The following is a 20,719-nucleotide window of genomic DNA, read 5'->3' on the forward strand; positions in this document are numbered from 1 at the left end:
GTTGAGTCACCTTTTTATTCCGTTCGTTTGAGTAGGAGTCCTATTAGCATGGCACATCTTCTCCTCACATACAGCAAATTGGTCAGAAAGCAAGGGGACTGCACAGCACTATTTAGGTCAGCCCAAGGGGTTTTATTTGGCTAACATTCTGGGCCCTGATTTGGCCATTGCAAAGGTCCAAAACAAGAGGAACAAAAGGAATCATTCTTACATTGATTTGGGTCATTATCATGCTGAAAGGTGAAATTCCACTTCATCTTCAGTTTTTTGCAGGGCTCTGAAGGTTTGTCGCCAAAACAGTTTTAATCTCCAAATCCCCAGTTCCAGCCCAAAGCACCCCCAAAGTACGATGCTGCCACCATCATGCTTCACCATGGGTATGGTGTCCTTTTTGTGATGTGCAGTATTGCTTTTATTCCACCCTGGTCCAGGGTCCGCCCTGAAGTCTATCTTAGTTTATTATCGCTCTTGTATTGTAAAAATAAAACATTTTTTCCTTATTTTCCAACTGTGTATCCTGGTGGCTGTTTTGGATCTTGGAGGAGATGGGGCTCCTTCATGTATGTCTCAGTCACCCCAAGCTGAAGCCTAACATCCATGGTATCAAATACCTTGGATTCTGGACCTTCTCCTGATTGATGCCTTTCAACTATGGGATCCCTATGACACTCAAAAAGGCCTTCATGGATCATGGCATTTACTGGAAGATAAGCTAATGCAAGAAAATTTGAACTTTATTTGGGGTTAGTCAGAGTTACATTAAATGATGGCTGTGTTTAAACTCATGCTAAATGTGTTGTAACTACTATTTAACATGATATTAAACATGATTCATTCTGAACACAGGCACTACTTTCAATTATAAAAGGATATGTATATTAATTATTCTAGCTTGCTAGGTATTTTTCAAAAGATTTAAAAAGGTGCTCTTTTTCAGTTTATTGTACAGTTTATAGGCCACATTAAAAGTGAAAAAAGTTCTGAGATCATTTATCTTGATCTCTTTTTCTGGACAACATAAAAACCTGCCACGTCTACACTGTTTATAGCCACAATAATAGTGATGATTTAATTTATTAATATTTTAACAACCTTGTGACTGAAGAAAAAGAACAGATGCTTTTCTTTCTGTTTAAATGAATTCACCAGGAGAACAAGGTGAATTCATCAAATGTCAGTCTTCTAGTAATCTAAATAAGCACATCAAAGCATTATCAGAAGTCCCAGAGAGCAATCAATCTTCTGTCTGCTTATGAGGAAATGCTTTGGAGAGTAAGAGAAAGCAAAGGAGTGGAGGGAAGGGGCAGGAGAATCACGCTGTTATGTGTGTCATTCATCAAGAAGAGACGTGGAAGAGACATTCACTTCAAAAACTTTCAACAGACTGATTTACTGCCAACCTTCAGCCCGGTGAACATAATGTCAATTTAGGAAAATTGAAATGGAGTCTAAGTATGTGAAGACAGTTTCTGGAGACAGGCCAAAGTAAAGGGATGAAAATGAACACGGTCACATTGCTGCACAGGCTTGGAAATTTACAGCAGGGTCAGTCTCTAACAGCATATCCATCTTCCAACAACACTTCATGAATGACCAATGACTCATTGTGGAGGTAAATGACCTTATTGAAATCGTACAGAAACACTGAAACACTGCTAATGCTCAACTCTGGTGTTTAATCTGTATGTTGGCATACAATTATAAGATGCACTGCAGGTACCCATTACACCCATTATAATATACCACACCTTGACTTTGAATACACCTCAGGCAGCAACTTATTGTCACCTCTCTGGGTGAGAGAGTTGTATTTTCTCAGCTTGTCATTACAAAATGTGTCACAACAATGCTGTCTGTCTCACCCCTACCTTGTCTATTGGCAAGGATGATTCATCACAGCCCATTTCAGTTGTGGAAAGTAACGAATTATACTGACACAATTACATTTGACTGTTTCAAGTTTTCAGGTGTGAATAGTAGTTATTTTGCTCCTTACAATGCAAACCCCCCCAACCAGTACTGGCAGGGGTGCTTTGGTGGCTCATTCGGTCACATTCTTACCACTGTGGCCTGTTTTAGGAACTGAACTGCTGACATTTGCTGCATGTCATCAGCCCTCTCTCCCTGAATTCATGTCTCTTTCACCGTTGCTGTCAGAATGCTATCATTTGATGAAGGATGCAGGAGACGTCGAAATCATTTTTGCATGCTTTATTAACATCTAACAGCAAAATAGACTATAGAAAAGAGATCATTCACAGAGCTCTGGACCACACTATGTCTCCCTGACCAGCTGACAATTCCAGCGTCAGTTCACGAAGTCTGATGCTCGATCGTGCCCTGGCCCAGCTTATGTTATTGTTACACAAAGGAAATTAGGTACGTGGGTGTAGTCTTCTTCGGATCATTAGAGAGAAGAATAACAGACCCAAACTACAATCCCCACAACCCCCGTGTATCTCCTTCATTCAGTCAGCAATTAGTCGAAGGTCACAGTTGCATCATATACTCATTACATTGTGCAGTTGTTACTTTATTCATGTGAGTGTCACTCTCTACGTTATCATAAGCAGTTCATTAAATTCAAACAATATAATCGAAGAGTATAAAAGCATGGGAGAAGCATAAAATCAGATATTCCAAAAATACTTTACATTTAAGATTTTTATTACATGAGTTTCACTTCTGGCTCGAGTATTTTGTGCTTGAGTATTACTATAACATGAAGGATTTGAGTAGAGCCATGGTCAGAGACATCACAAAGACTGACTACCATTCATCCTGCAGTGGAATAAATGGGAATCTTGGACCTCATTAAAACCACTTTCTAACTTACAAAGTTTAACGTGCTCCACAGCATTCCTGGAAGGACATTGGAGGTCTGCCCCCATACATGCCAAGATCAAACAACGCTTAAATCTCCTTGTTTGACAGATGGGTATCTCAGGACGCACAAAGCTTGCACCAGCCAATCAGAGCGGAGCACTGAACAAAGCTTTTGCTGTGACATTCAAATATTCGAGACCAGTGAGAGCTGGAGTTGTGAGTCACCTTTGACTGTTGGTGCCCAGCTTCAGCTGAGTGTTACCCAACCTGATACGGACAAGTTACAACTTGCCCAGCTCAGCGCACAGACACACGCACACAATTACGGACCCTAGCGCTTACGCTGAGCTTAGAGGTGCACACAAAGGCACACTCAGACCATCATCCACTTTCAAGAACGCAAATTCTCAGTATAGTTTTGCATACTCCACAAATACAGAAATCAGTTAGTGGCCAGTTATCTGATGTTTTCTAAATATACATATACTTGTCTCACAGACGATCCCCCAACCCCCAATGCGTAACCTTCGAACTGTTTGCATCAGAGCAGCTGTTTGTTGGACAAAGGTCTGTCAATCCTGCTGAGGAAAATCCTTTCTTATATCAGGTTCAAAACTTTATTTTCAAAATAAACCTGTCAAGTACACATTAGAGAGGCGATAATTGCGTGTTAGTAAGCTCTGAAATGTGTTTAGGTACTACCGCTATTATGTGTCATTTCATTTCCATGTATCATCACATTTATTTCTAATACTTCACTTTTACTTCAGATTTCTGTGTTTCCTGAAACATTTCTTGCGAAATGAGTTTGCTATATTTAGAATTGGTGAGATGGTGTAACAGGGTAGACTGTAAACCCTCATCAGTACTTAACCAGCCACACACACGCTAGAGGCAGCCACTTTGTTTGATCCTGCTGTGTGCAGGTGCGGCCTTCGACTCCTTTTTGTGATTGAGCTCTTTTCCTTTGTGTAGACAGCACCGGATTGTTTGCATGTCCTGCTGCTGCAGTTTTGTAAATTGTTAACGAGCCACTTTGTTTCCTGTGTGCAGTGGGCATGCAGAGGCTGTTGCTGGTCACCAACGAGACACTGCTGGGATGACAGAAAGTTGCATGACGCAGAGCGGTAGCTGGCTGGCAGAATCAGAACATACGGCCTGACAATGAAACTGACCACCCTTAAGGCAGCAACCGGCAACGGCACCCCAGCTCCTTGGTGTGTGAGTTTTGGCTTTGCCCCCACCCAAGAGGAGAGTTGACCACACCCAGCCACAGATGGCTTTATCCTTTAGCTGAACTGGCTATTAGCCTCCTCTTATCCAATCTCAAAGGCCCCAATTTTGTCCCTGTCTTAATTTTCTTTTAATTAACTTATTTATTTAAATAAAGTGCGGCCTGTTGGTTTTGCCCACTTCTTTCTTCACGCTGGTTGATCAACCCGAACCTGAAGTTTTGTCTCTTTTACAATGGTTTTAGCTTTATTTTTATAAACACAGTTGTTGCTCATTCCAGTTAATGACACACCAGCAGGCACATGTAACAGTATGGCCATCTTTGCCATTTTCTTTCTTTGAGTCTCTTCAACATTGTTGTGTTTCAGTTTTAATTTAATCTCTTCCATTAACTCATCTGTTCAATTTGAAAAAAAAAAAAAAAAAAAAAAGCAAAAAACATGGCGGCATGGACATTATGCTATGAACATGAGGATTAGTGAACAAGATTGGCAAAGGCAATCATGAAACTGAAATGCCACGTGACAGGGCAGGCTGTGATGCCTTTCCGAAAAGTCATTATCAGACATACAGCATGATAAATGGTCTGCCCAGAGCTCAGTGTGAATTTTAAAAATTACCAAGGGAACCAGTGTGAAAGAGGATCAGTCTGAACAACAAGCAGTACAAATGCAAGACATGTCAGGGTGATAAAAGTGCATGAGGACATGAAAAAGAGGCTACGGAGAAGGTGGTGAGAGGAAGACAGATATCAAAATGATCACCATCCTCATCATTAATGGATAACCCCTCTTCAGGCTATTTCATGTCTGCATTTGTTTCCTAGAATCCCTTGCATCAGGAACACCACAGACACACCCTGGACTGGTTTCCCAGCTGTGCCATCCAGCCAACCACCAACAGTGCTGAGGCACCATAGAATGAATTCAAACAGAAGGAATAGGATCAATATTAAAGTGTTGGTCTGTGTTTTTACTAGACTACCTCAGTCTTCACATTGGCTTCAATTCAACTACTGACTTAAATCCTAAAATGAGCCAGCACATTACACAAAAGGATTTTCAGAGCCATTTTGTGGTCACTGAGTTTTATTAATTTATTATTAGCAGCATGTTAAGTAAAATGATCATTACTTTGAGCTAATGCCCATCAAATCTTGTGGCGATTTCTCAGCTTATTACAAGTAGCAATGAAGGGAAAAGTCCTTCTGCATAACATAGTATTTGAAAGGGTATGAAGAATGGCTTTGACATTCGGAGCTGTAATAAAGTGCCTGATCTGTGTGATACTCAACACATTCTGGCATTTTAACAGTAATAACAGGAAAATAAACTGCAGCCTTTTTGTTCTGTTTCTTTCTTTGATGTCAGACTGCAGCAGCCCAGTTTTTCACATTTGCATTAAAAACTGATAGCAAAATATTTGCTGGGATTGAATCCAGGTTAGTTTTATTGTATTCTGACTCATGAGCATCTGATTTAGTTTTTTGTGCTTAAGAGGAGATTTTGCATTTAAATGAGGTCATTTAGCATGCAGAGCAGGGGAAAACCAAGCATTGGAAATTGAACCACAGCGTTATAAAAAATATTATGTATAATTATACTGTGTATGCATGTAGTTTGGTCAGGTCCTCCTGACAAGCTAGTTTACTGATGTAAGCTATTGAAAATAATTCCCCAACTGCTTGTGCTTGCTAAATATTTATTATGTATAAAGCAATGAAGCCATAATGATAGATTTTTTAAATGTCTGATTTTAGGGCCTTTATCTGCCGAAAACAAAAGCTGATAATAGTGTCTTCCATTCATAAAAGGCAAAGTGAAAGCATTGCTGTACCTCACTGCATCAGTCTAATTTTTCCATTTCCATCCAGCAGCAACCATTTTATTAGATATGTGTCATCTTACAAGCCAAAGTTCACTCAAGGACGTTATTGAAAATTAATGAATCAGAACATGTTTTTTTCAATGTTAGTAAGAGCTAAAGCAGCTTCACCAGCTGCAGCTCTCACATGTGTGGCAGCACATAAGAGGTATGAAACCAACTGATGATGTTTGAAATCACTTCATGTGACCGGTTGTGGGGTTTGTGATCCCTGCGCTTTATCTGTTATAGTGAGAAGCTTCAAAAGTGCTTAACAATGACTAATAGATGAGAGCTTTACCAGGTCAAAGGTAATCAGGAGTAAAACTGTCATTGCAAAACAGAGCTCTGCTGAAAGGGGTCAGCTGTGGCCACAAACAATCCTGTTAGTACATTCATTTCAGTGGGAGAGGTGGTTGGAATGACTCAATCAGCTCTGTGAGCCCGCAAGGGGGACAGCAAAGAAAGATTAACTTTTGATTTAATAGCTGGTGTCTGAACATGCAAACATGTATCTCTCTGCTCCACTCTGAGATAATCATAACAGTGTGATATCCAGCTACTAACTTACAAGTGCTGAATAGTACCTATGAAAACTGTAATGCATATCCATATATATATATGTCCACTCTTACTGTTCTCCCCATGCAAACAAGTAAAGTGCTAATTGCATATAGTTGCAGCTGCTTGGTGTGTTTTGGGGTGCTGACCAGGCCTGATATCAGGTAAAGAATCAGCTTCTCCAAGTGGCGCATCAAGTCAGTGTCAGAAGCTGGAATTTGGCCACTCCTGGCATGTTGTTTTTCATGAGTCTGGAAACCCAGCTGGTCACATTTGGTTTGTGTTGGGTGAAGTCATTTTCCTCAGTCATAACCTCCATTTTAAAATCTGACGCCTTTCGGTCTAAAAATCTTGATGAGTGTAGTTTGGCAGATCAACATCCCAATGATCTCCCTGCAACAACTTTCATAACAAAATGCATCTGTCCCTATGTCATGAAGTAGGACTTTCACAGATGAGTGACCGATTTTCTTCTCACTTTTATTTGAATGATTTTCAGGAACACAAAGAGGTAAAAAGTATCCATTTTGGGTATCCTCCAATTGGTCCTGTGGCTGTTGACCCTTCACCACTGTGTTGGTAACCTCAAGCCTAACTACTAGGGTATGAAATGTTATACTGATGATGTCAAATGTGATCTCGATTTCAAATCAGTGTTTACATCCGTCTCTACTTGCCACTTTGAATAAGCGGCGATTTGGCGGCAGATTTTGCGCAGAGGACTATTATGTAAACTCCTCAGTCAGTCTGTGTGGGTGTGTGCTTGCAGGGCGCTTAACCCCCCTTTTCCCCCACATCTATTCGCGCTGTGGAGCAGGTAATGTTAGCGCCACTGCCCCCCACCTTCGCCATCAGTCTGTTGCGGCCGCAGAGCTAATCACACAGCCAGCTGCAGAGACAAAAGGCCTGGTGATTAGGTTAGAGGTATTAGTGGCAGATTTCTCAGTGCGGGGCTGAGCAGTAGATGCCGCCGCCGCAGTTGTCACCTATCCAAGCCACAGCCCTCAGCTGAAAGCCCAAGATCGCCTCGAGAAACGAAGAGAGCCTCCTTATTAACCCAAATTAAAGTACGCAAATGAGAGGGGTTATTGGTTTTTCAAAGTACAACACACTGATCTCTCTCCCCTTGTCATAAGCCGCCTAAAGCGAGTTAAACGCCATTAATCGGAAAATGGTAGTGGATTTTATATAAGTAATCATATTAAAATGTTAAAACAATATAAAGCCAAATATCGGGCTGATTAAACTTCCTATACTTTTCATGATATGATAAACAGATGTTTAATTTCTTCAATTTAAATAGGTACCTTTCCTAAATGAGTCAGTCTGCCTGAACAACCCACCGAGGATTGCAAGCCTAATTTACGGTCCACGTTGCTTCTCCGGTATTCTAGAAAACGGTAGAGTGAGACCTCTGTCTTGTCTTTGCACTTCCTTTGACTCCCCAAGGAGTCCCCTACAGAACGCGCCGGTTGCCCCGCCAACATAACTCCCGAGGGCGTGGTCACTGTTCACGCCCATTGGTAGAAGCCGAGGCGCGTACCCGGTTATGACAACGCCGATTGGCCAGAGCTAAGTGACGCGCCGTTCTCCCGCGCTCTGATTGGCTAGAGTGATCCAGATGTCCGAGAGCGCCAGAAAACAAGCTTGAGCGGGTGATGCCGTGGTGTCCCCGGGACAGTATAGGGAGTCCGCGAACCGGACAGCAGTACCCGACCGGAGGTCCAGGCTCAGCAGACCTGCCCGCTTATTTTGAAGAGGGAAAATCCACTGCTATGGTGTTCTGAAGAGACTGCGCCCTGACAAGTTTGTACAGTCCCGGACACGGACCCACATAGGAACATTTCATTCATTCAACAGCAGAGAAAGGTGAGGAGTAACCGAGCGATTTCCCTCCAGCGGTTTCCTGCTTGATGTAAAACTAACTTGTGGCAATGCCGGGGAGCTGAGCTAATGGCGTTAGCGAACTAGCTGCTTAAAAACGATATATAACTCCAAATGAATGACAGCGAGACGCTCGGCCCATTTAACTGGCTCGGCTAATGTGCAAATACGGAGCGGTTTGGGTGAATTTTCCCGATACGAAGTTATAACGGCGGAGCTACCTGTTGTGTTACTTAGTTTAATCCTCTTATGATCGAACATCATCTTGAAACAAAATGGTTTGCCTCCATCTCACAACATCTCCATGTGGTGTTGGTAGAGATATAGAGCTGAAGAGGGAGATTGCTCGTTTGCTAAGTTTGGAGTTGTTAGCCTGCTAAGAGCTAATTAGCTGGTTTTCTTTGCGCCAAATTCAGCTGCCCATTCCTCTCAAGTTTTCTATATTGGCTGTAACTTCCTCAACTTCCCCACGCACCCCGCTCAAGTATAGGTCAAGTGATCCATTGATGATTCTCTCTACATCTGCACTTTTTCTGGATTACAGTTTTTCCTGATGGAAGTTGAATGTCTCGCACTCAAAGACCTCACAAGTCCAAGGAAAAGTTTCACGGTGGGGTCGGAGGAGAATGGGGGCCAAAGTGAACAAAAGGTAAGGTGGATCACTGCATGATCTTAGGTGTGGTCTTAGCATCGTCACTTTTAGTCCATTTGATAATACAACTAAAGAAGAGTTAGGTTGGAAAGAGCAGAAACGTTCAGAGCAATGTGGTGGAATCTCAAAAGTGATGAAGTTGTAAGCTGATGGGTAGTCTATGAGTGGGGGTATAAAGGCTTCAAGGTGGTGTAAAAAAATCCAGTGGGTTTGTTGGTAGTACTTGATTTATTATGCAATTACTACACCTACATCAAGTCTCTCTGTAGTAGTCATCCTACACAGACTGTGGGGGAGATACGGGTTGCAACACAAAAGTTTAAAATTACACATTTCAACAGGGTTACGTGTTGTAGTTGCTCACAATGCCATCTTAAATCCCACAACTGTCTCCATCACAGGAAAACATATGCACAGAGAGGAGAAAATCCACGCCACTGAAATCTGCAGAGCCCACCATTTCTACTTTGCAAATAAGCAGAAAAGCTGCCACCTCCGACCTGGGCCACATCACCCCCATCAAACGGGTGGCCCTGGCTGAGCCTTGGACACCCACCGCCAATCTGAAGATGCTAATCAGCGCAGCAAGTCCAGATATTAGAGACCGGGAGCTGAAAAAGGTGCTGTTTAGACCTATAGAGAACGAGAAGGAAAAGCCAGCAAGTCCGGATACAGTGACAGAGGAAACAGAGGTGGACGAGTCTTGTCAGGTATGTGATAGTGACAGAGGCTAAGAGCTACATATGTTTCAAAACATTTCCATGGGTCTATAAAGTTGTCAATAAGGCATTAAACGTCTTTCAATTGTCAAATTTACAAGGGAAAAAAGCCTTATGATTGTAGTTATAGTAAATTCCTATGACAGACCCAGGATTTTTGCCGTCTCTAAAGTTCCCAGGATAATTAGATTTCACCCAAACCTTATATTCATGTTTAAAGCCTAACTCTCAAGATAGGGAATTTTAAAAAGCACAAATGAAATCCCTCAATTACTCTTCATAAATTAAGTTTTTGGAATATTTGTTTGTTTGATCCAACAATGTGAATATCTTTCCATTCTCAGTATCTTTACTGTATCTTAAGCAGTATCTTTACTTTAGTTAAAATATGTGGCCTTGAAGACATAAGTAGAAGCAGCTCATGAGTCTGTGTTCCTGTGGCTGATTGTGAAGCAGAAGACACCACAAAAACTGATATCAACTCTAAATTACAGGTAAAATACCAAACTAAGAAGCCATTATTTACTGATTTGTGTATGTATCTGTGTGCCCAGTTTGAAGCTGTTGATGAAGAGGATGAGACGGAGAAAAAGCCAAGCAGGAAGCAGAAGAGTCTGGGTCTGCTGTGCCAGAAGTTCCTGGCCCTCTACCCTGATTACCCTCCACTGCACATTCCCATCTCGATCTCACTGGACGAGGTGGCAACCAATCTGGGTAGGAACCAGTAACACTGGAACAAAGAGCTGTGGCTGGTCCCAGCTCAGTCAGTGATATAATTGTAAACACCCATGATGATGATGGAAACAGCCTCTGTCCATCTCATGAGCATTATACAGATTGTTAGTGGTTATTGGATTTGTTTTTATTGAAGTATTTCTGATGAATGTCTTTGTAATCGATATGAACTCGCTCTCATTGTTAGGAGTCGAGCGGCGGCGTATATATGACATCGTCAACGTGCTGGAGTCTTTAATGATCGTCGGTCGTATAGCCAAAAACAGCTACACCTGGCATGGACGACAGCAGCTAGAGGCTACGTTGCAGAAGCTGCAACAAGAGGGGCGCAAGCAGGGTTATCACCTTCAGATGGACCTGGTTGTGGAAGCCCGAGAGGCCGGGCTGGCGCGCGAGGATGATGGTGGTGAGGGGGACACTGGCATCGGTAATGATTAGAATCATAAAATCTAAAACGCGTTTAGAATTACAAATCACCCTCCAGAAGGAAGACACTAAAAGGTTTAGCACCAGTTGCCATCCAAAAATCTAAGAGCAGGTTTAGTTTCATGAGCAGCTGCCATCAAGTGAATACAAGCCTGGGTCTCAGGTTTAGTACTTACACACACACACACACACAAACCTCAGACAGTTTGAATACTAAAACCTGCAGAAGAGAAGATGTTATTGGGGCACCAGCTGCATATTTAAACACCTACGATCTCCCTTTCTGCGCAGAAACATTCAACTTTACACTAAACTGTTGTCACAGTAGGAAAGTTGATTCTGATGCTTCAAATATCCATTTCTATAGATAATTTATCCACTTGTCAAACAACCCACGGTTTGCTTTCGTCAGTGAGGGAAAAGCTATAGTTTTAAATTCAGACATGAGTTAAATCATTCTTTTGTAACATCTTTAAGTAAATAAATGTGTTACTTGCCGAACATAATTTTTAACCACAAATACGTAGCCCAGCCGGGGGCCCTGAAATGAATAAAGTTTGATAACACACAATCACTGATTGCAGTGCTTCAACATGAGGCCCTGACACTTCACTTCCAACCTTTCAATGTTTGGTGCAACCTGTTTTATCAGTCTGCATGGTAGCTAGCAGCTCAGGCTTTCTCCACTACCTCTGTGTGTATGCTTTGTAAGTGCATGTGATGACTTTGGTGCGTCCTCAGTCTGAACAAAAAGCCAAACTCTTGACTGGCAAGGGAAAAGGTGTCAATAGGCTTTTACTGACAAGTTCATTTGCAGATGGATCATTTGGATTCATTACAGAATCTTACCTTTAGAAAATACTCAGGTAGAATATTAGTGATCTTCTGATCTTCCTAATAAAACAGTTTCTCAAGCTCATAATTTCAGGATGAATTGTGCTACCCTGAATGCCATGAGAAGTCAGATGTTGACATTTCGTATTTTTATTCCTCAAGTAATCAACGCTCTTTCTGGGCTATCTTGCCTGTGAGACAGAAAAATATTATATCAGTGTTCAGTTTTATTATAAGTTAGCAAATTCTGGTGTCTGATATATTTTTAGAACCTCTGAAGAAGTCAGAACTGAAATAGGAGAAGCAGAAACAGCAGACATCTTTTATAATTGTAGCATTTTTTTGCTATAACTAAAGTCATGACTTTAGTTATAGCAGCTGCTGCTACTGCAATGATTCCGGTTTCTATGGTGCATTGAGATCACAATCTGACACATGTTGTACAGAGTCCTGAAACTAAAAGATATCTGATAACATATTTGATGTAACCATGGTGTTTGCAGTTGGTGGCAACAGGAAAGACAAATCTCTGCGCATCATGAGCCAGAAGTTTGTCATGCTGTTCCTGGTGTCCAAAACTCAGACGGTGACCCTGGATGCAGCAGCAAAGATCCTCATCGAGGAGAGCCAGGACTCATCAAGTCACAGCAAGTACAAAAGTAAGAAATCCAGCACAACCACAGACAAGCATGTCCTGAAATTCTTATCCCTATATGATTAAATGGAGCATTGCTTGCATTTTGTAGGTATCCAAATTGGCCATTGTACATCCTGTAATACAAATCTGGTGTCATTAAAATGAAGCATCTTTGTGTCCTCAGCCAAGGTGCGGCGACTATATGACATTGCCAACGTTCTGACCAGCCTGAACCTCATCAAGAAAGTGCACGTTCGGGAGGAGAGAGGCAGGAAACCAGCCTTCAAGTGGCTCGGCCCAGTCGAGTTCAACAATTCTGGAAATGCCAGTAAGAACAAACGAATCAAAATAAGCCACTGTCCCTTTGCAAAATACATGACATCATTTTAACTCAACCTGTAGGAAATCCTGTGAATGTGGCTGCTGTCATGCCAACAGAAGCCATGCAGCCAATGGTGGACCATCATCTTGGAAAAGCCAAGATGGCACGCCACGCCTCCTTCAATATCACACCAACTTCTGTGGCTGTCCAACGGCAAGTCAACTCTGCCCCGAGCAGCCCACGAAAAGATCTGGCGAGTAAGAGACTTGAATTTTACACTACACAATGACGTACGCGGTCAGTTAAACTGCACATCTGTTTACATTTCAACATCTGTGTCTGCTTCACACTTCAGGTCTGTCCAATCAGCCTTTGGATTATTCCAAAAAGTCACCAAGCAGCAATGCAGTGTGTCGACTTCAGTTTGGAAACAGCTCTGAGTGAGTCCACACGCGTGCCCACACACACACACACACACACTCCGCTCTGTAATCACTGCAGCTTTACCCTGGTTTGGATGCATCTCATCCATCACTGATTTACTACCAGAGAATTTACTGCTCCCTGTAGCACTTTTGTCAGGAGAGACTGAAGAGAAGCCACATCACCTGTCTGTAACAAGAACAGATGCTGCTGTAGATGTTTGTAGATAAAAATAGTAGAGGAACTGTTCATCTCAAAACACATCTGCTTTCAAACTGAGGCTCCACTCTTGCATTTAGATGGGTTTTCGCACCAGTAATTCGCAGCCTGGTGAGATGCTATGGTTTTTCAATCATTTTGGGGGGAGGGGGTAATTATCACACATAATATTTAGCACCCTGTACAAGTATTTGCACTTGCCAATGTTGTGTTTTAGGCTGCATGTAACAGGAGCTGATTGTGGCAGATGTGACCTCTTATTGTCTTCCATGAATGTATATGTTGGCTTCTTGGACAGTACACAGCAGTTTGTATTATTTCCACAGGGGGAGAGTGAGATGATGTGGCATGGCGGTGTGTGTTGAAAATGAATATTTTAATGGCAAAGTTTTGTTTAAAAAAATCCACTGGGGGCAGTGGTTGCCCAAGGTTGATTTATTTTGGGGGATTTAGGCAGTTCGAAATCTGCACATCAGCGAGACAAATTGGGAGGAGGGAGGGTTCTAGGTTGTACACGCCTATCATGGAAACATTTAGAGGGGATCAGGACCTTTACTTGTGTTTCTACTGGAGACTGACTGACAAAATGTAGTTCAGTTCACACTCCTCTACTTGTGGAGCTGTATGATGCCAACTGGTCAGGTCCAAAATTCAAAGCTCATACATTTTGCATCATCCACACAATAGAGAAGCGCAAAGTGCCACTGGAATCAGTTATGGGTCAGACTTTCCTTATGATTACATTTTTAAAAAAACAAGAGAACGAAGAGAGAGACTGGGTGAGGTGTGAGATAGCTAAGTGTATTCGTTGAAAATTGAAATTTGTTAGAAAGATGATCTCTTTCGAATCGAACCACTTGAATAACACACCACACCACAGTGTCCACAGTGGACACAGAGGAAAGGTGACTGTTGTTGCAGAAATTGTTTCTCCAGCTGCTATTTAATCTGTTATTGGACTGATTTGCAGAATCTTATACTTCAGATGAGGTGGAAAACAAAAACAAAAATTTCCTTTCAATTCAGTCTCTGAATTTAGTTATGACTGTTTAATTAAAGCGGAGACAGAGCTCCAGTCACAATTGTTTAAACATGCAGGAAGCCGCTGGGGTTTTAAATTAGAAAAACAAAGGGCACAAGCCCAAACCACCACAGTGTTTAATGCATTTAATGTGGAAATCAATCAGTCAGTGTTGGTAAAAAAACAGATTTATTCCAAATTATGTCCAAGCTCAGAATGAAACATTTCTTTGTAATAAAACGTCAGCATCTTGCCTGTTCTTGTTTCCCACCAGTAAAAAGTCCAGTACAGCAATGCAGGTCCAGCTGGCCCCTTCCTCCATGCAGTCCACCCCACTGGCACCCCCCCTCCAGTCCGAGTACCTGCTCACCTCTTCTTCCCCTCCCAACTGCTTGGCCTATTTGCCAAGTCTGTCTCAGCCCTCGCTGGTCATGCTGTACCGGCCACTAGAGAAGCCCAATGAGGTGCCTGAAGGGCAGGGATCGCCCAGTTTGGAACCTGAGGAGCAAAGGAAGAGGAAGAGAGAGGAAGGAAAAGAAGACGAGGCAGTGGTGAAAAAACAACTGTTCAAGAAAAGTCACAAGGTGAGGTCATATTTGATTTTTTTTTCATGTTCAGAGAAAAGAATAGACATAAGTGTTTAATATTCACTTCTTTTCATTTTGCTAAGGACTGACTGGGAGCAGCTTTATTGTTCTGGTTCAGTGCAGTAATGTGATTGCAGGGCAACATTGCCTTCACAATCAGATTTTAGTAATTCAGGACAGGAGACCATTAAATTAGAAATATCAAATACTGCATGCTTGCTGATGAGGATAAGTAATCATCAGTGTAATTACAGATTGAGATTAGTGATGTTGAGGATATTTGATTATTGGAAAACCTTAGTGATTAAGCAGGCTACACAGCCGTGGTAACTGGAAAAGTCTCATTTTTCATTGTAAGATGGTTTCACGGAGAGGTAGTTCAAGCTTTGGTGCTGCACTTTGCTGGCAGACTTCAGGGTTATTTGATGGGAAGAGGGTTAATCAGAGCAGTGACTATTTGGTGTGCAATAAAAAGTGATTGATTTTAATATGAAATGTCGTTTAAGAAGCTGGACTGCAGCACTGGTTTTATTTTCTAATTACCTTAAAAGTCTCTATCATATGGACAAATCCAGGTTTTTCAGTTTTCTTCATCCCAGTTGTTGGTTTCCCTTGCAGGTGAGAGCTGAGGCTCACAGGGAAGGAGGGGATTGTTCACAGGTGGACTCCACAAGAACATCTCCCTGTCACCCAGCAGGCCCCTCCGGAGTGTTTGAGGACAGTCGTGGCGGCAACAGCAGGAGTGAGCCCACCCAGCCATCACACTATCTTTACATTCCCAACAATGCAGGTAAATACAGCTCTCTTAAACTCTAGGCAGTCCAACACTAAGAGAGATATTCCCCTTACTATAAAGAATGAAGAGATCAAAAAAAGAGTGAAACTGAATATTTAAAGACACTGGCAGGGCTGGTAGAAGTCGTATCGAAACCGACATAGTAACACAAATTAACACCTGTGGTCATAAAAGCCGGCTAGAAACTGTACTAGTGCCACTGAGAAATTTTAGAATTAATGTAAGTAGATAAGCCACATGGGAAATAATTATTTAATCTTTACTCAAAATGTTGGTCTCAGATTTTAAGAAATATTTCTAGTCAAATGAGTTTACTTAGCCAAAGCATTTCTTAACTGTACAATACTCTCACTTAACAAATTTAGAAAATGCTGAGAAAAGTCAAAGTCTACATCTAAACCAACTCCATAGTCTGCCATGTGTTTTAAGTGGACCTGGATAAAGTTTATCTGTTCACAAGCCAAACAGCAAAATGTAATGAAATAAACATCCACACTGAAGTGAAATGAGATGGTGAAGGGTTTGTCTTCATCTGGCAAAATCAATAATCACCAATCAAATTCTACCTATAACAAATGACAAGCAGTGACTACTGTCTTCACTCAGGTAAAAACGAGATACCAATCAAGTGATAAATCACCTTCATGTGTTTAGATGAGATCAAAGGGCTCACTTCTTAATCCCCAAACAGTCCATCAGGACACCTGTTTGTAGTGCTCCGGGCAAAGCATGCGCTTGTTTTGTGTCTCCCCTCCCAGCTTAGGTCAGATGACTTCTATTTCCTAACAAGTCTTCCTCACCTTTCTGCAGGTCTGAACAGCCTCAACCTCTTCCTTCCTGCCAGCCAGCCGTCATCCAGTTTAGCACTTCCTCCGAGCGCTGTTCCAGCTCTGGCGCTGCCCTACGTCTTGTTGCCCCCTGCTGCTCTTTCCCACTACCCCCTGTTGGCCAGCAGTCTCCAACAACAAGGCTCTGACGCCCACACCAAAGTAAGCTTCAGTGTGCCTGCTGTCATGTCACCCGCCCACTTCACGGTGGGCACAACACCGTACAGCCTGGCAACCACATCAGAGGTCGGCTGGTCGCCGGCTCAGACACCATCCACTCCAGAAAAGAAAAGGGTGTATGGGTCAGCGGCAGGGACTTCAAATTCACCGCCAGGACCAAGGCAGGCTGTTACCATCAACACACCAGAGCCACTGGTAAGAATTTCAGTCCGTTAGTAAGAAGGTTTTAACCACCAACCCCTTGTAACAGTGAAAACTGAACAAAGAAACAAATCTCCAGTAAGAATACAATTCACCAACTTTGGCCTGACAAATTATTCTTCACACATAATTTACCTTCATAATGATAGATCACCTCTCTAGTATCAGGCACTTGCAAAATGCCACATCACAGCTTGATGTCAAAGCAAGTGAGGCATTTGCTTAGTAGAAGTTTTTCCCTCATTTGCTCATCCAGACACTTTTTGTCTTTCAAACTGATGACCTTCCAGATCTTTAAATAGGGATTAATGCTCCTGTCATTGTAGCCATACATCGCTCTGCTGCCACTTCTCCTCTTAATCAGTCGCTTTCAGGCTCCGGGAGGAAAATGAATGCTGCTCCTATAAACAATAGGAGTCGGCAGGCATATTTTAATGAGGCGCAAATCCTGAGCCTACTCTCTAATCTTTCTCTACATATAAATTCCTTGTAAAACTGAATATCGACTTTGGCTTTGGAAAATAATGAAACTATTTCCTTTTGGATTTGGTGGTCCGATTGTCAACAGCAATCTTTTTAACAGAAGAAACATTTGACAAAAATGAAATGGTTAGAGCTTTGAACAGTGACTTTTTTTGGTTCTCGACTGCATCTCAAAATGAATAAATGTCAATGACAATAAATGACATTGTTCCCAACTTCATGTAATCAACAGCAGCAACTCAGTTGGAATATAATAGATAATGTTGACAAATTGATGTTTACACTTTTCTCAGGCAAATTAAGTCTCTGAAAACATTTTTATTATTGTGATAAACAAGTACAAATGTTCTTCAAACCTAAATATCCCTCCATTCACAGACTCCACATACTCCTAAGGACACCACTGCAGCTGCTTCTAAGGCCTTCTTCCAGACACCAGGAACTCTGGGAAGTGTGGTCAGCGCTGTTGCTGCCACCCGAAAACGAGGCTCTGCACAGAGGAGACTGGATGTTGGCCACCCACCGACGAGTTAGAGGGTTAGGGTTGTCTGTCCTGAATTCGAACAATATGGTTTAATGCCACTGCTATTATTGCCTTATTTCTAGTTCATTAATGGATCAATTTAAGTTTCTCTTTGAAATATATGGATACACATTTCAGTAAGAAGACTTACACCTAACTCTGGAAAGCAGAGCTCTTAAGGAGTCTCATATTTTGCTGAGGACTGTACATTTCTTCTTTTTACCAATTGGTGAATGTCCAATTTTTAATTGAACTTCAGGTATTCATTGTTAGGCGGACAGTTTATATCTGTGTCATGGTTCCATTATTAGTCACAAAATTTCAGAGCAAGAGAAGCAGCATTGTCGATGTTACAGTGCCCTCCTGTGGTGGGAGTCAGCCACTGCTGGATTTTCTCTGTCAAACCCTCAGATGTGATCAATCTACCTAGTACCCACAACTTGTGTATTATAGCCCACTTGCTATTTATATATTAGCTAATATATGTTGTTTACTGGGACTGTAACAGAACATTAACTTTTTAGCACTAAGTGTTGATAAATGTTGAAGTGATTGTCTTTAGTTGGTCCCTTCAGGTTTTGTTACATTATTTAGGTATACTAGGAGCTGTATCAGCTGCTGAGCACAGGTTTACATGGGCAGTAGCACACAATCCTCTCTTGGCTCATTTCAGACAGTACTGTGAGGGGAAAATCACTAAAGCCTTGAATGTTTACAGCTAACCGTATCTCAAGTTCTTGGACTTGATGCACACAGATATCTTTATTTACTCATGAGGAAGACAAACCTCACTAGTGTGTGTTCTCACTGAGAATTTACAACATTGGCTCCATTACTGGCAACTCAAGGACAGTGTGACATGGGATGAAGCTCTCAGGTACTTGAATCCTTGTGACTTTACTAGGAGTAGATTCTAGAGAAATATCAGAGTACTGTAAAGGATTTTATCCTTAATTTATGCAGGGAAAGTAGACTGAGCTCATATGCTGTCTTGTTTTTTATTTTTTAGCAACACCATTCCAGCGTTGATAATGTCCCAAAAGCGCATTTCCAGTATGAACACAATCTGCTGTTGTATTTAGGCAGGCAGGGTCAAAGTGCCTTGCTTAAAGGCACCTTGCTGATGGGAGATAGGCTTTCTCAGGCTGTGCAGGGATTTGTGTGGCAAACAGACCCACTAACCACCAAACAGCGCAGCCTAACTATAGGTGCTTTTTACAGGAAACACTGAGGAGACCGCAGCTATGTCACACCAAAGGGTGCAAAGATAATCCACTTGGATCAGTGGAGCTATAGTTTTTAATGTACAGTTTTATGTAATGTATTTTTCTACATTGTATACATGTTGCCACTTGTGCTGAATGTTAATGCTGCTCTGATGTTTTGAATATAATGATATAGCACTGCTGATTTCAGCAGTGTCCTGATCTAACTTTTACAAAACAAGGAGCCCTTCCTTCGCTCTCACTCTGCTCTCTGTCATTATAGACCCAATAGTTTTGCTCTGTAGGACTTTCGCAAACTTTCATTAAAATGTATGATTGTTTTATATGCGCTCTTGTATTTGAGTCACATTCCTCCACATGTTTCATGGTTTTATTTTAGCCATTAATAGCAATGATATATATCAGACATATTGCTGGTTTAAGTACCAAAGTTCATTCACTCCAGATGGAGATAGACGAATGAAAATCGGTACACCTATCTATCACGGCCAGAGGCAAAGTTATCCAAAGCTATCTAGTAACTTCTACCTGCTGGGCACGATCAAGACTCATAGCATGAACACCTATGGGCACATCCAAATTCAGCAGTTAGTATTACAAACTTTTTTCTCAATGCAGTGATTGTACAGTTGCATGTTTACATTTTTTGATACAAGTTCTCAACTTTTTAGGATACAATGCTTCGTAACATTTAACAGTTCTTATCATTTTGGAAGTTATAGACAATAGTAGTAGTAGACAACTGAACAACTGGCGGGTGCTCTCTAGCGCACATGCGGATAGTCACTAAATTTTGCAAGCTACAGCTTGATTGGATGTGGGCAAGTCCCGGAGGCTCTGAGCTGCATAGGTGTGCAAGGGCCCTATTTCTCCTGAAAGTTATGGTCAGCTGATTGTTTTCTGAATATTCCTACAAAAGAAGCAGATCTCAGGTAAACACGCTCAGTTTGTGAATACAGGCTTGCTTCACCCAAACATCAGATGTCAGATCATTGATATCAGTGATTCAATGGGTTAGGGTTAGGGTTAGGGTTAACTATTTCAAGGAAATATATGAATAAAATAAAATTTCAAGATGTTATCCACACAGCTTAATCAAATAGGGAAGGTTTCTGAGTTAATAGCAACCCGCTGCTTCTGTTGATCTTAGGAGGAAATAAACATAATCAAATAAATGGAGAAAAGGTGTGACAGATTTACAGATGGCTACATTTTACAAATGTATTGCTCTGTAGATGCCATCAATAATTCAGACTATCTCATGACTTAAATAGAAGGGAGCTGGTCTGATATGGTTTGGAGGACACATATGCAACAACCATCCTTAGTGCTGGAAATTGCTTTGTGCATCACTGGAGTCAGAAGCATTAAACCCTCACTCAGAAGATGGTGATGAGGATAAAGCCATGGTATTATAGCACGCATCCTGACCAGCAATGATCCCCTTCTAAAAATGTCAAAGTGACAAAGTTGAATGGTGGTTAAAGTACTTTGAATAATAAACACATCTGTAAGATGATATTTTTATTCTTATTATTGAA

The 20,719-nt window shown here is 41.6% G+C and overlaps 1 protein-coding gene across 3 annotated transcripts; it reads left to right on the forward strand.

The window, feature by feature from the left end:
* Nucleotides 1-8,173: 8,173 nt before the first annotated feature.
* Nucleotides 8,174-19,086, forward strand: LOC115036997 (transcription factor E2F7-like). 3 transcript variants are annotated; one of them, XM_029495446.1, is made up of 13 exons: nucleotides 8,174-8,352; nucleotides 8,912-9,016; nucleotides 9,421-9,729; nucleotides 10,293-10,452; nucleotides 10,661-10,900; nucleotides 12,237-12,392; nucleotides 12,555-12,698; nucleotides 12,773-12,949; nucleotides 13,048-13,132; nucleotides 14,630-14,939; nucleotides 15,561-15,732; nucleotides 16,549-16,940; nucleotides 17,808-19,086. In XM_029495446.1, exons 2-13 carry the CDS (start codon nucleotides 8,921-8,923, stop codon nucleotides 17,961-17,963), a joined length of 2,397 nt encoding a protein of 798 aa, XP_029351306.1. In that variant the 5' UTR covers nucleotides 8,174-8,352; nucleotides 8,912-8,920; the 3' UTR covers nucleotides 17,964-19,086. The 3 variants fall into 3 exon arrangements, with proteins under 3 accessions (XP_029351306.1, XP_029351308.1, XP_029351307.1); XM_029495448.1 differs by having other exon boundaries at nucleotides 12,809-12,949; XM_029495447.1 differs by having other exon boundaries at nucleotides 10,661-10,879.
* The last annotated feature ends 1,633 nt before the right edge of the window (nucleotides 19,087-20,719 follow it).

This window comes from Echeneis naucrates, chromosome 23, assembly GCF_900963305.1.
Source record: "Echeneis naucrates chromosome 23, fEcheNa1.1, whole genome shotgun sequence".
NCBI lineage: Eukaryota > Metazoa > Chordata > Actinopteri > Carangiformes > Echeneidae > Echeneis > Echeneis naucrates.

Coding starts and splice junctions, on each gene's coding strand:
- LOC115036997 (XM_029495446.1), top strand. CDS start 8,921: ATGGAAGTTGAATGTCTCGCACTCAAAGACCTCACAAGTCCAAGGAAA. Junction 10,453..10,660: donor CGAGGTGGCAACCAATCTGG/GTAGGAACCAGT, acceptor TCTCATTGTTAG/GAGTCGAGCGGCGGCGTATA. Junction 12,950..13,047: donor CCCACGAAAAGATCTGGCGA/GTAAGAGACTTG, acceptor TTCACACTTCAG/GTCTGTCCAATCAGCCTTTG.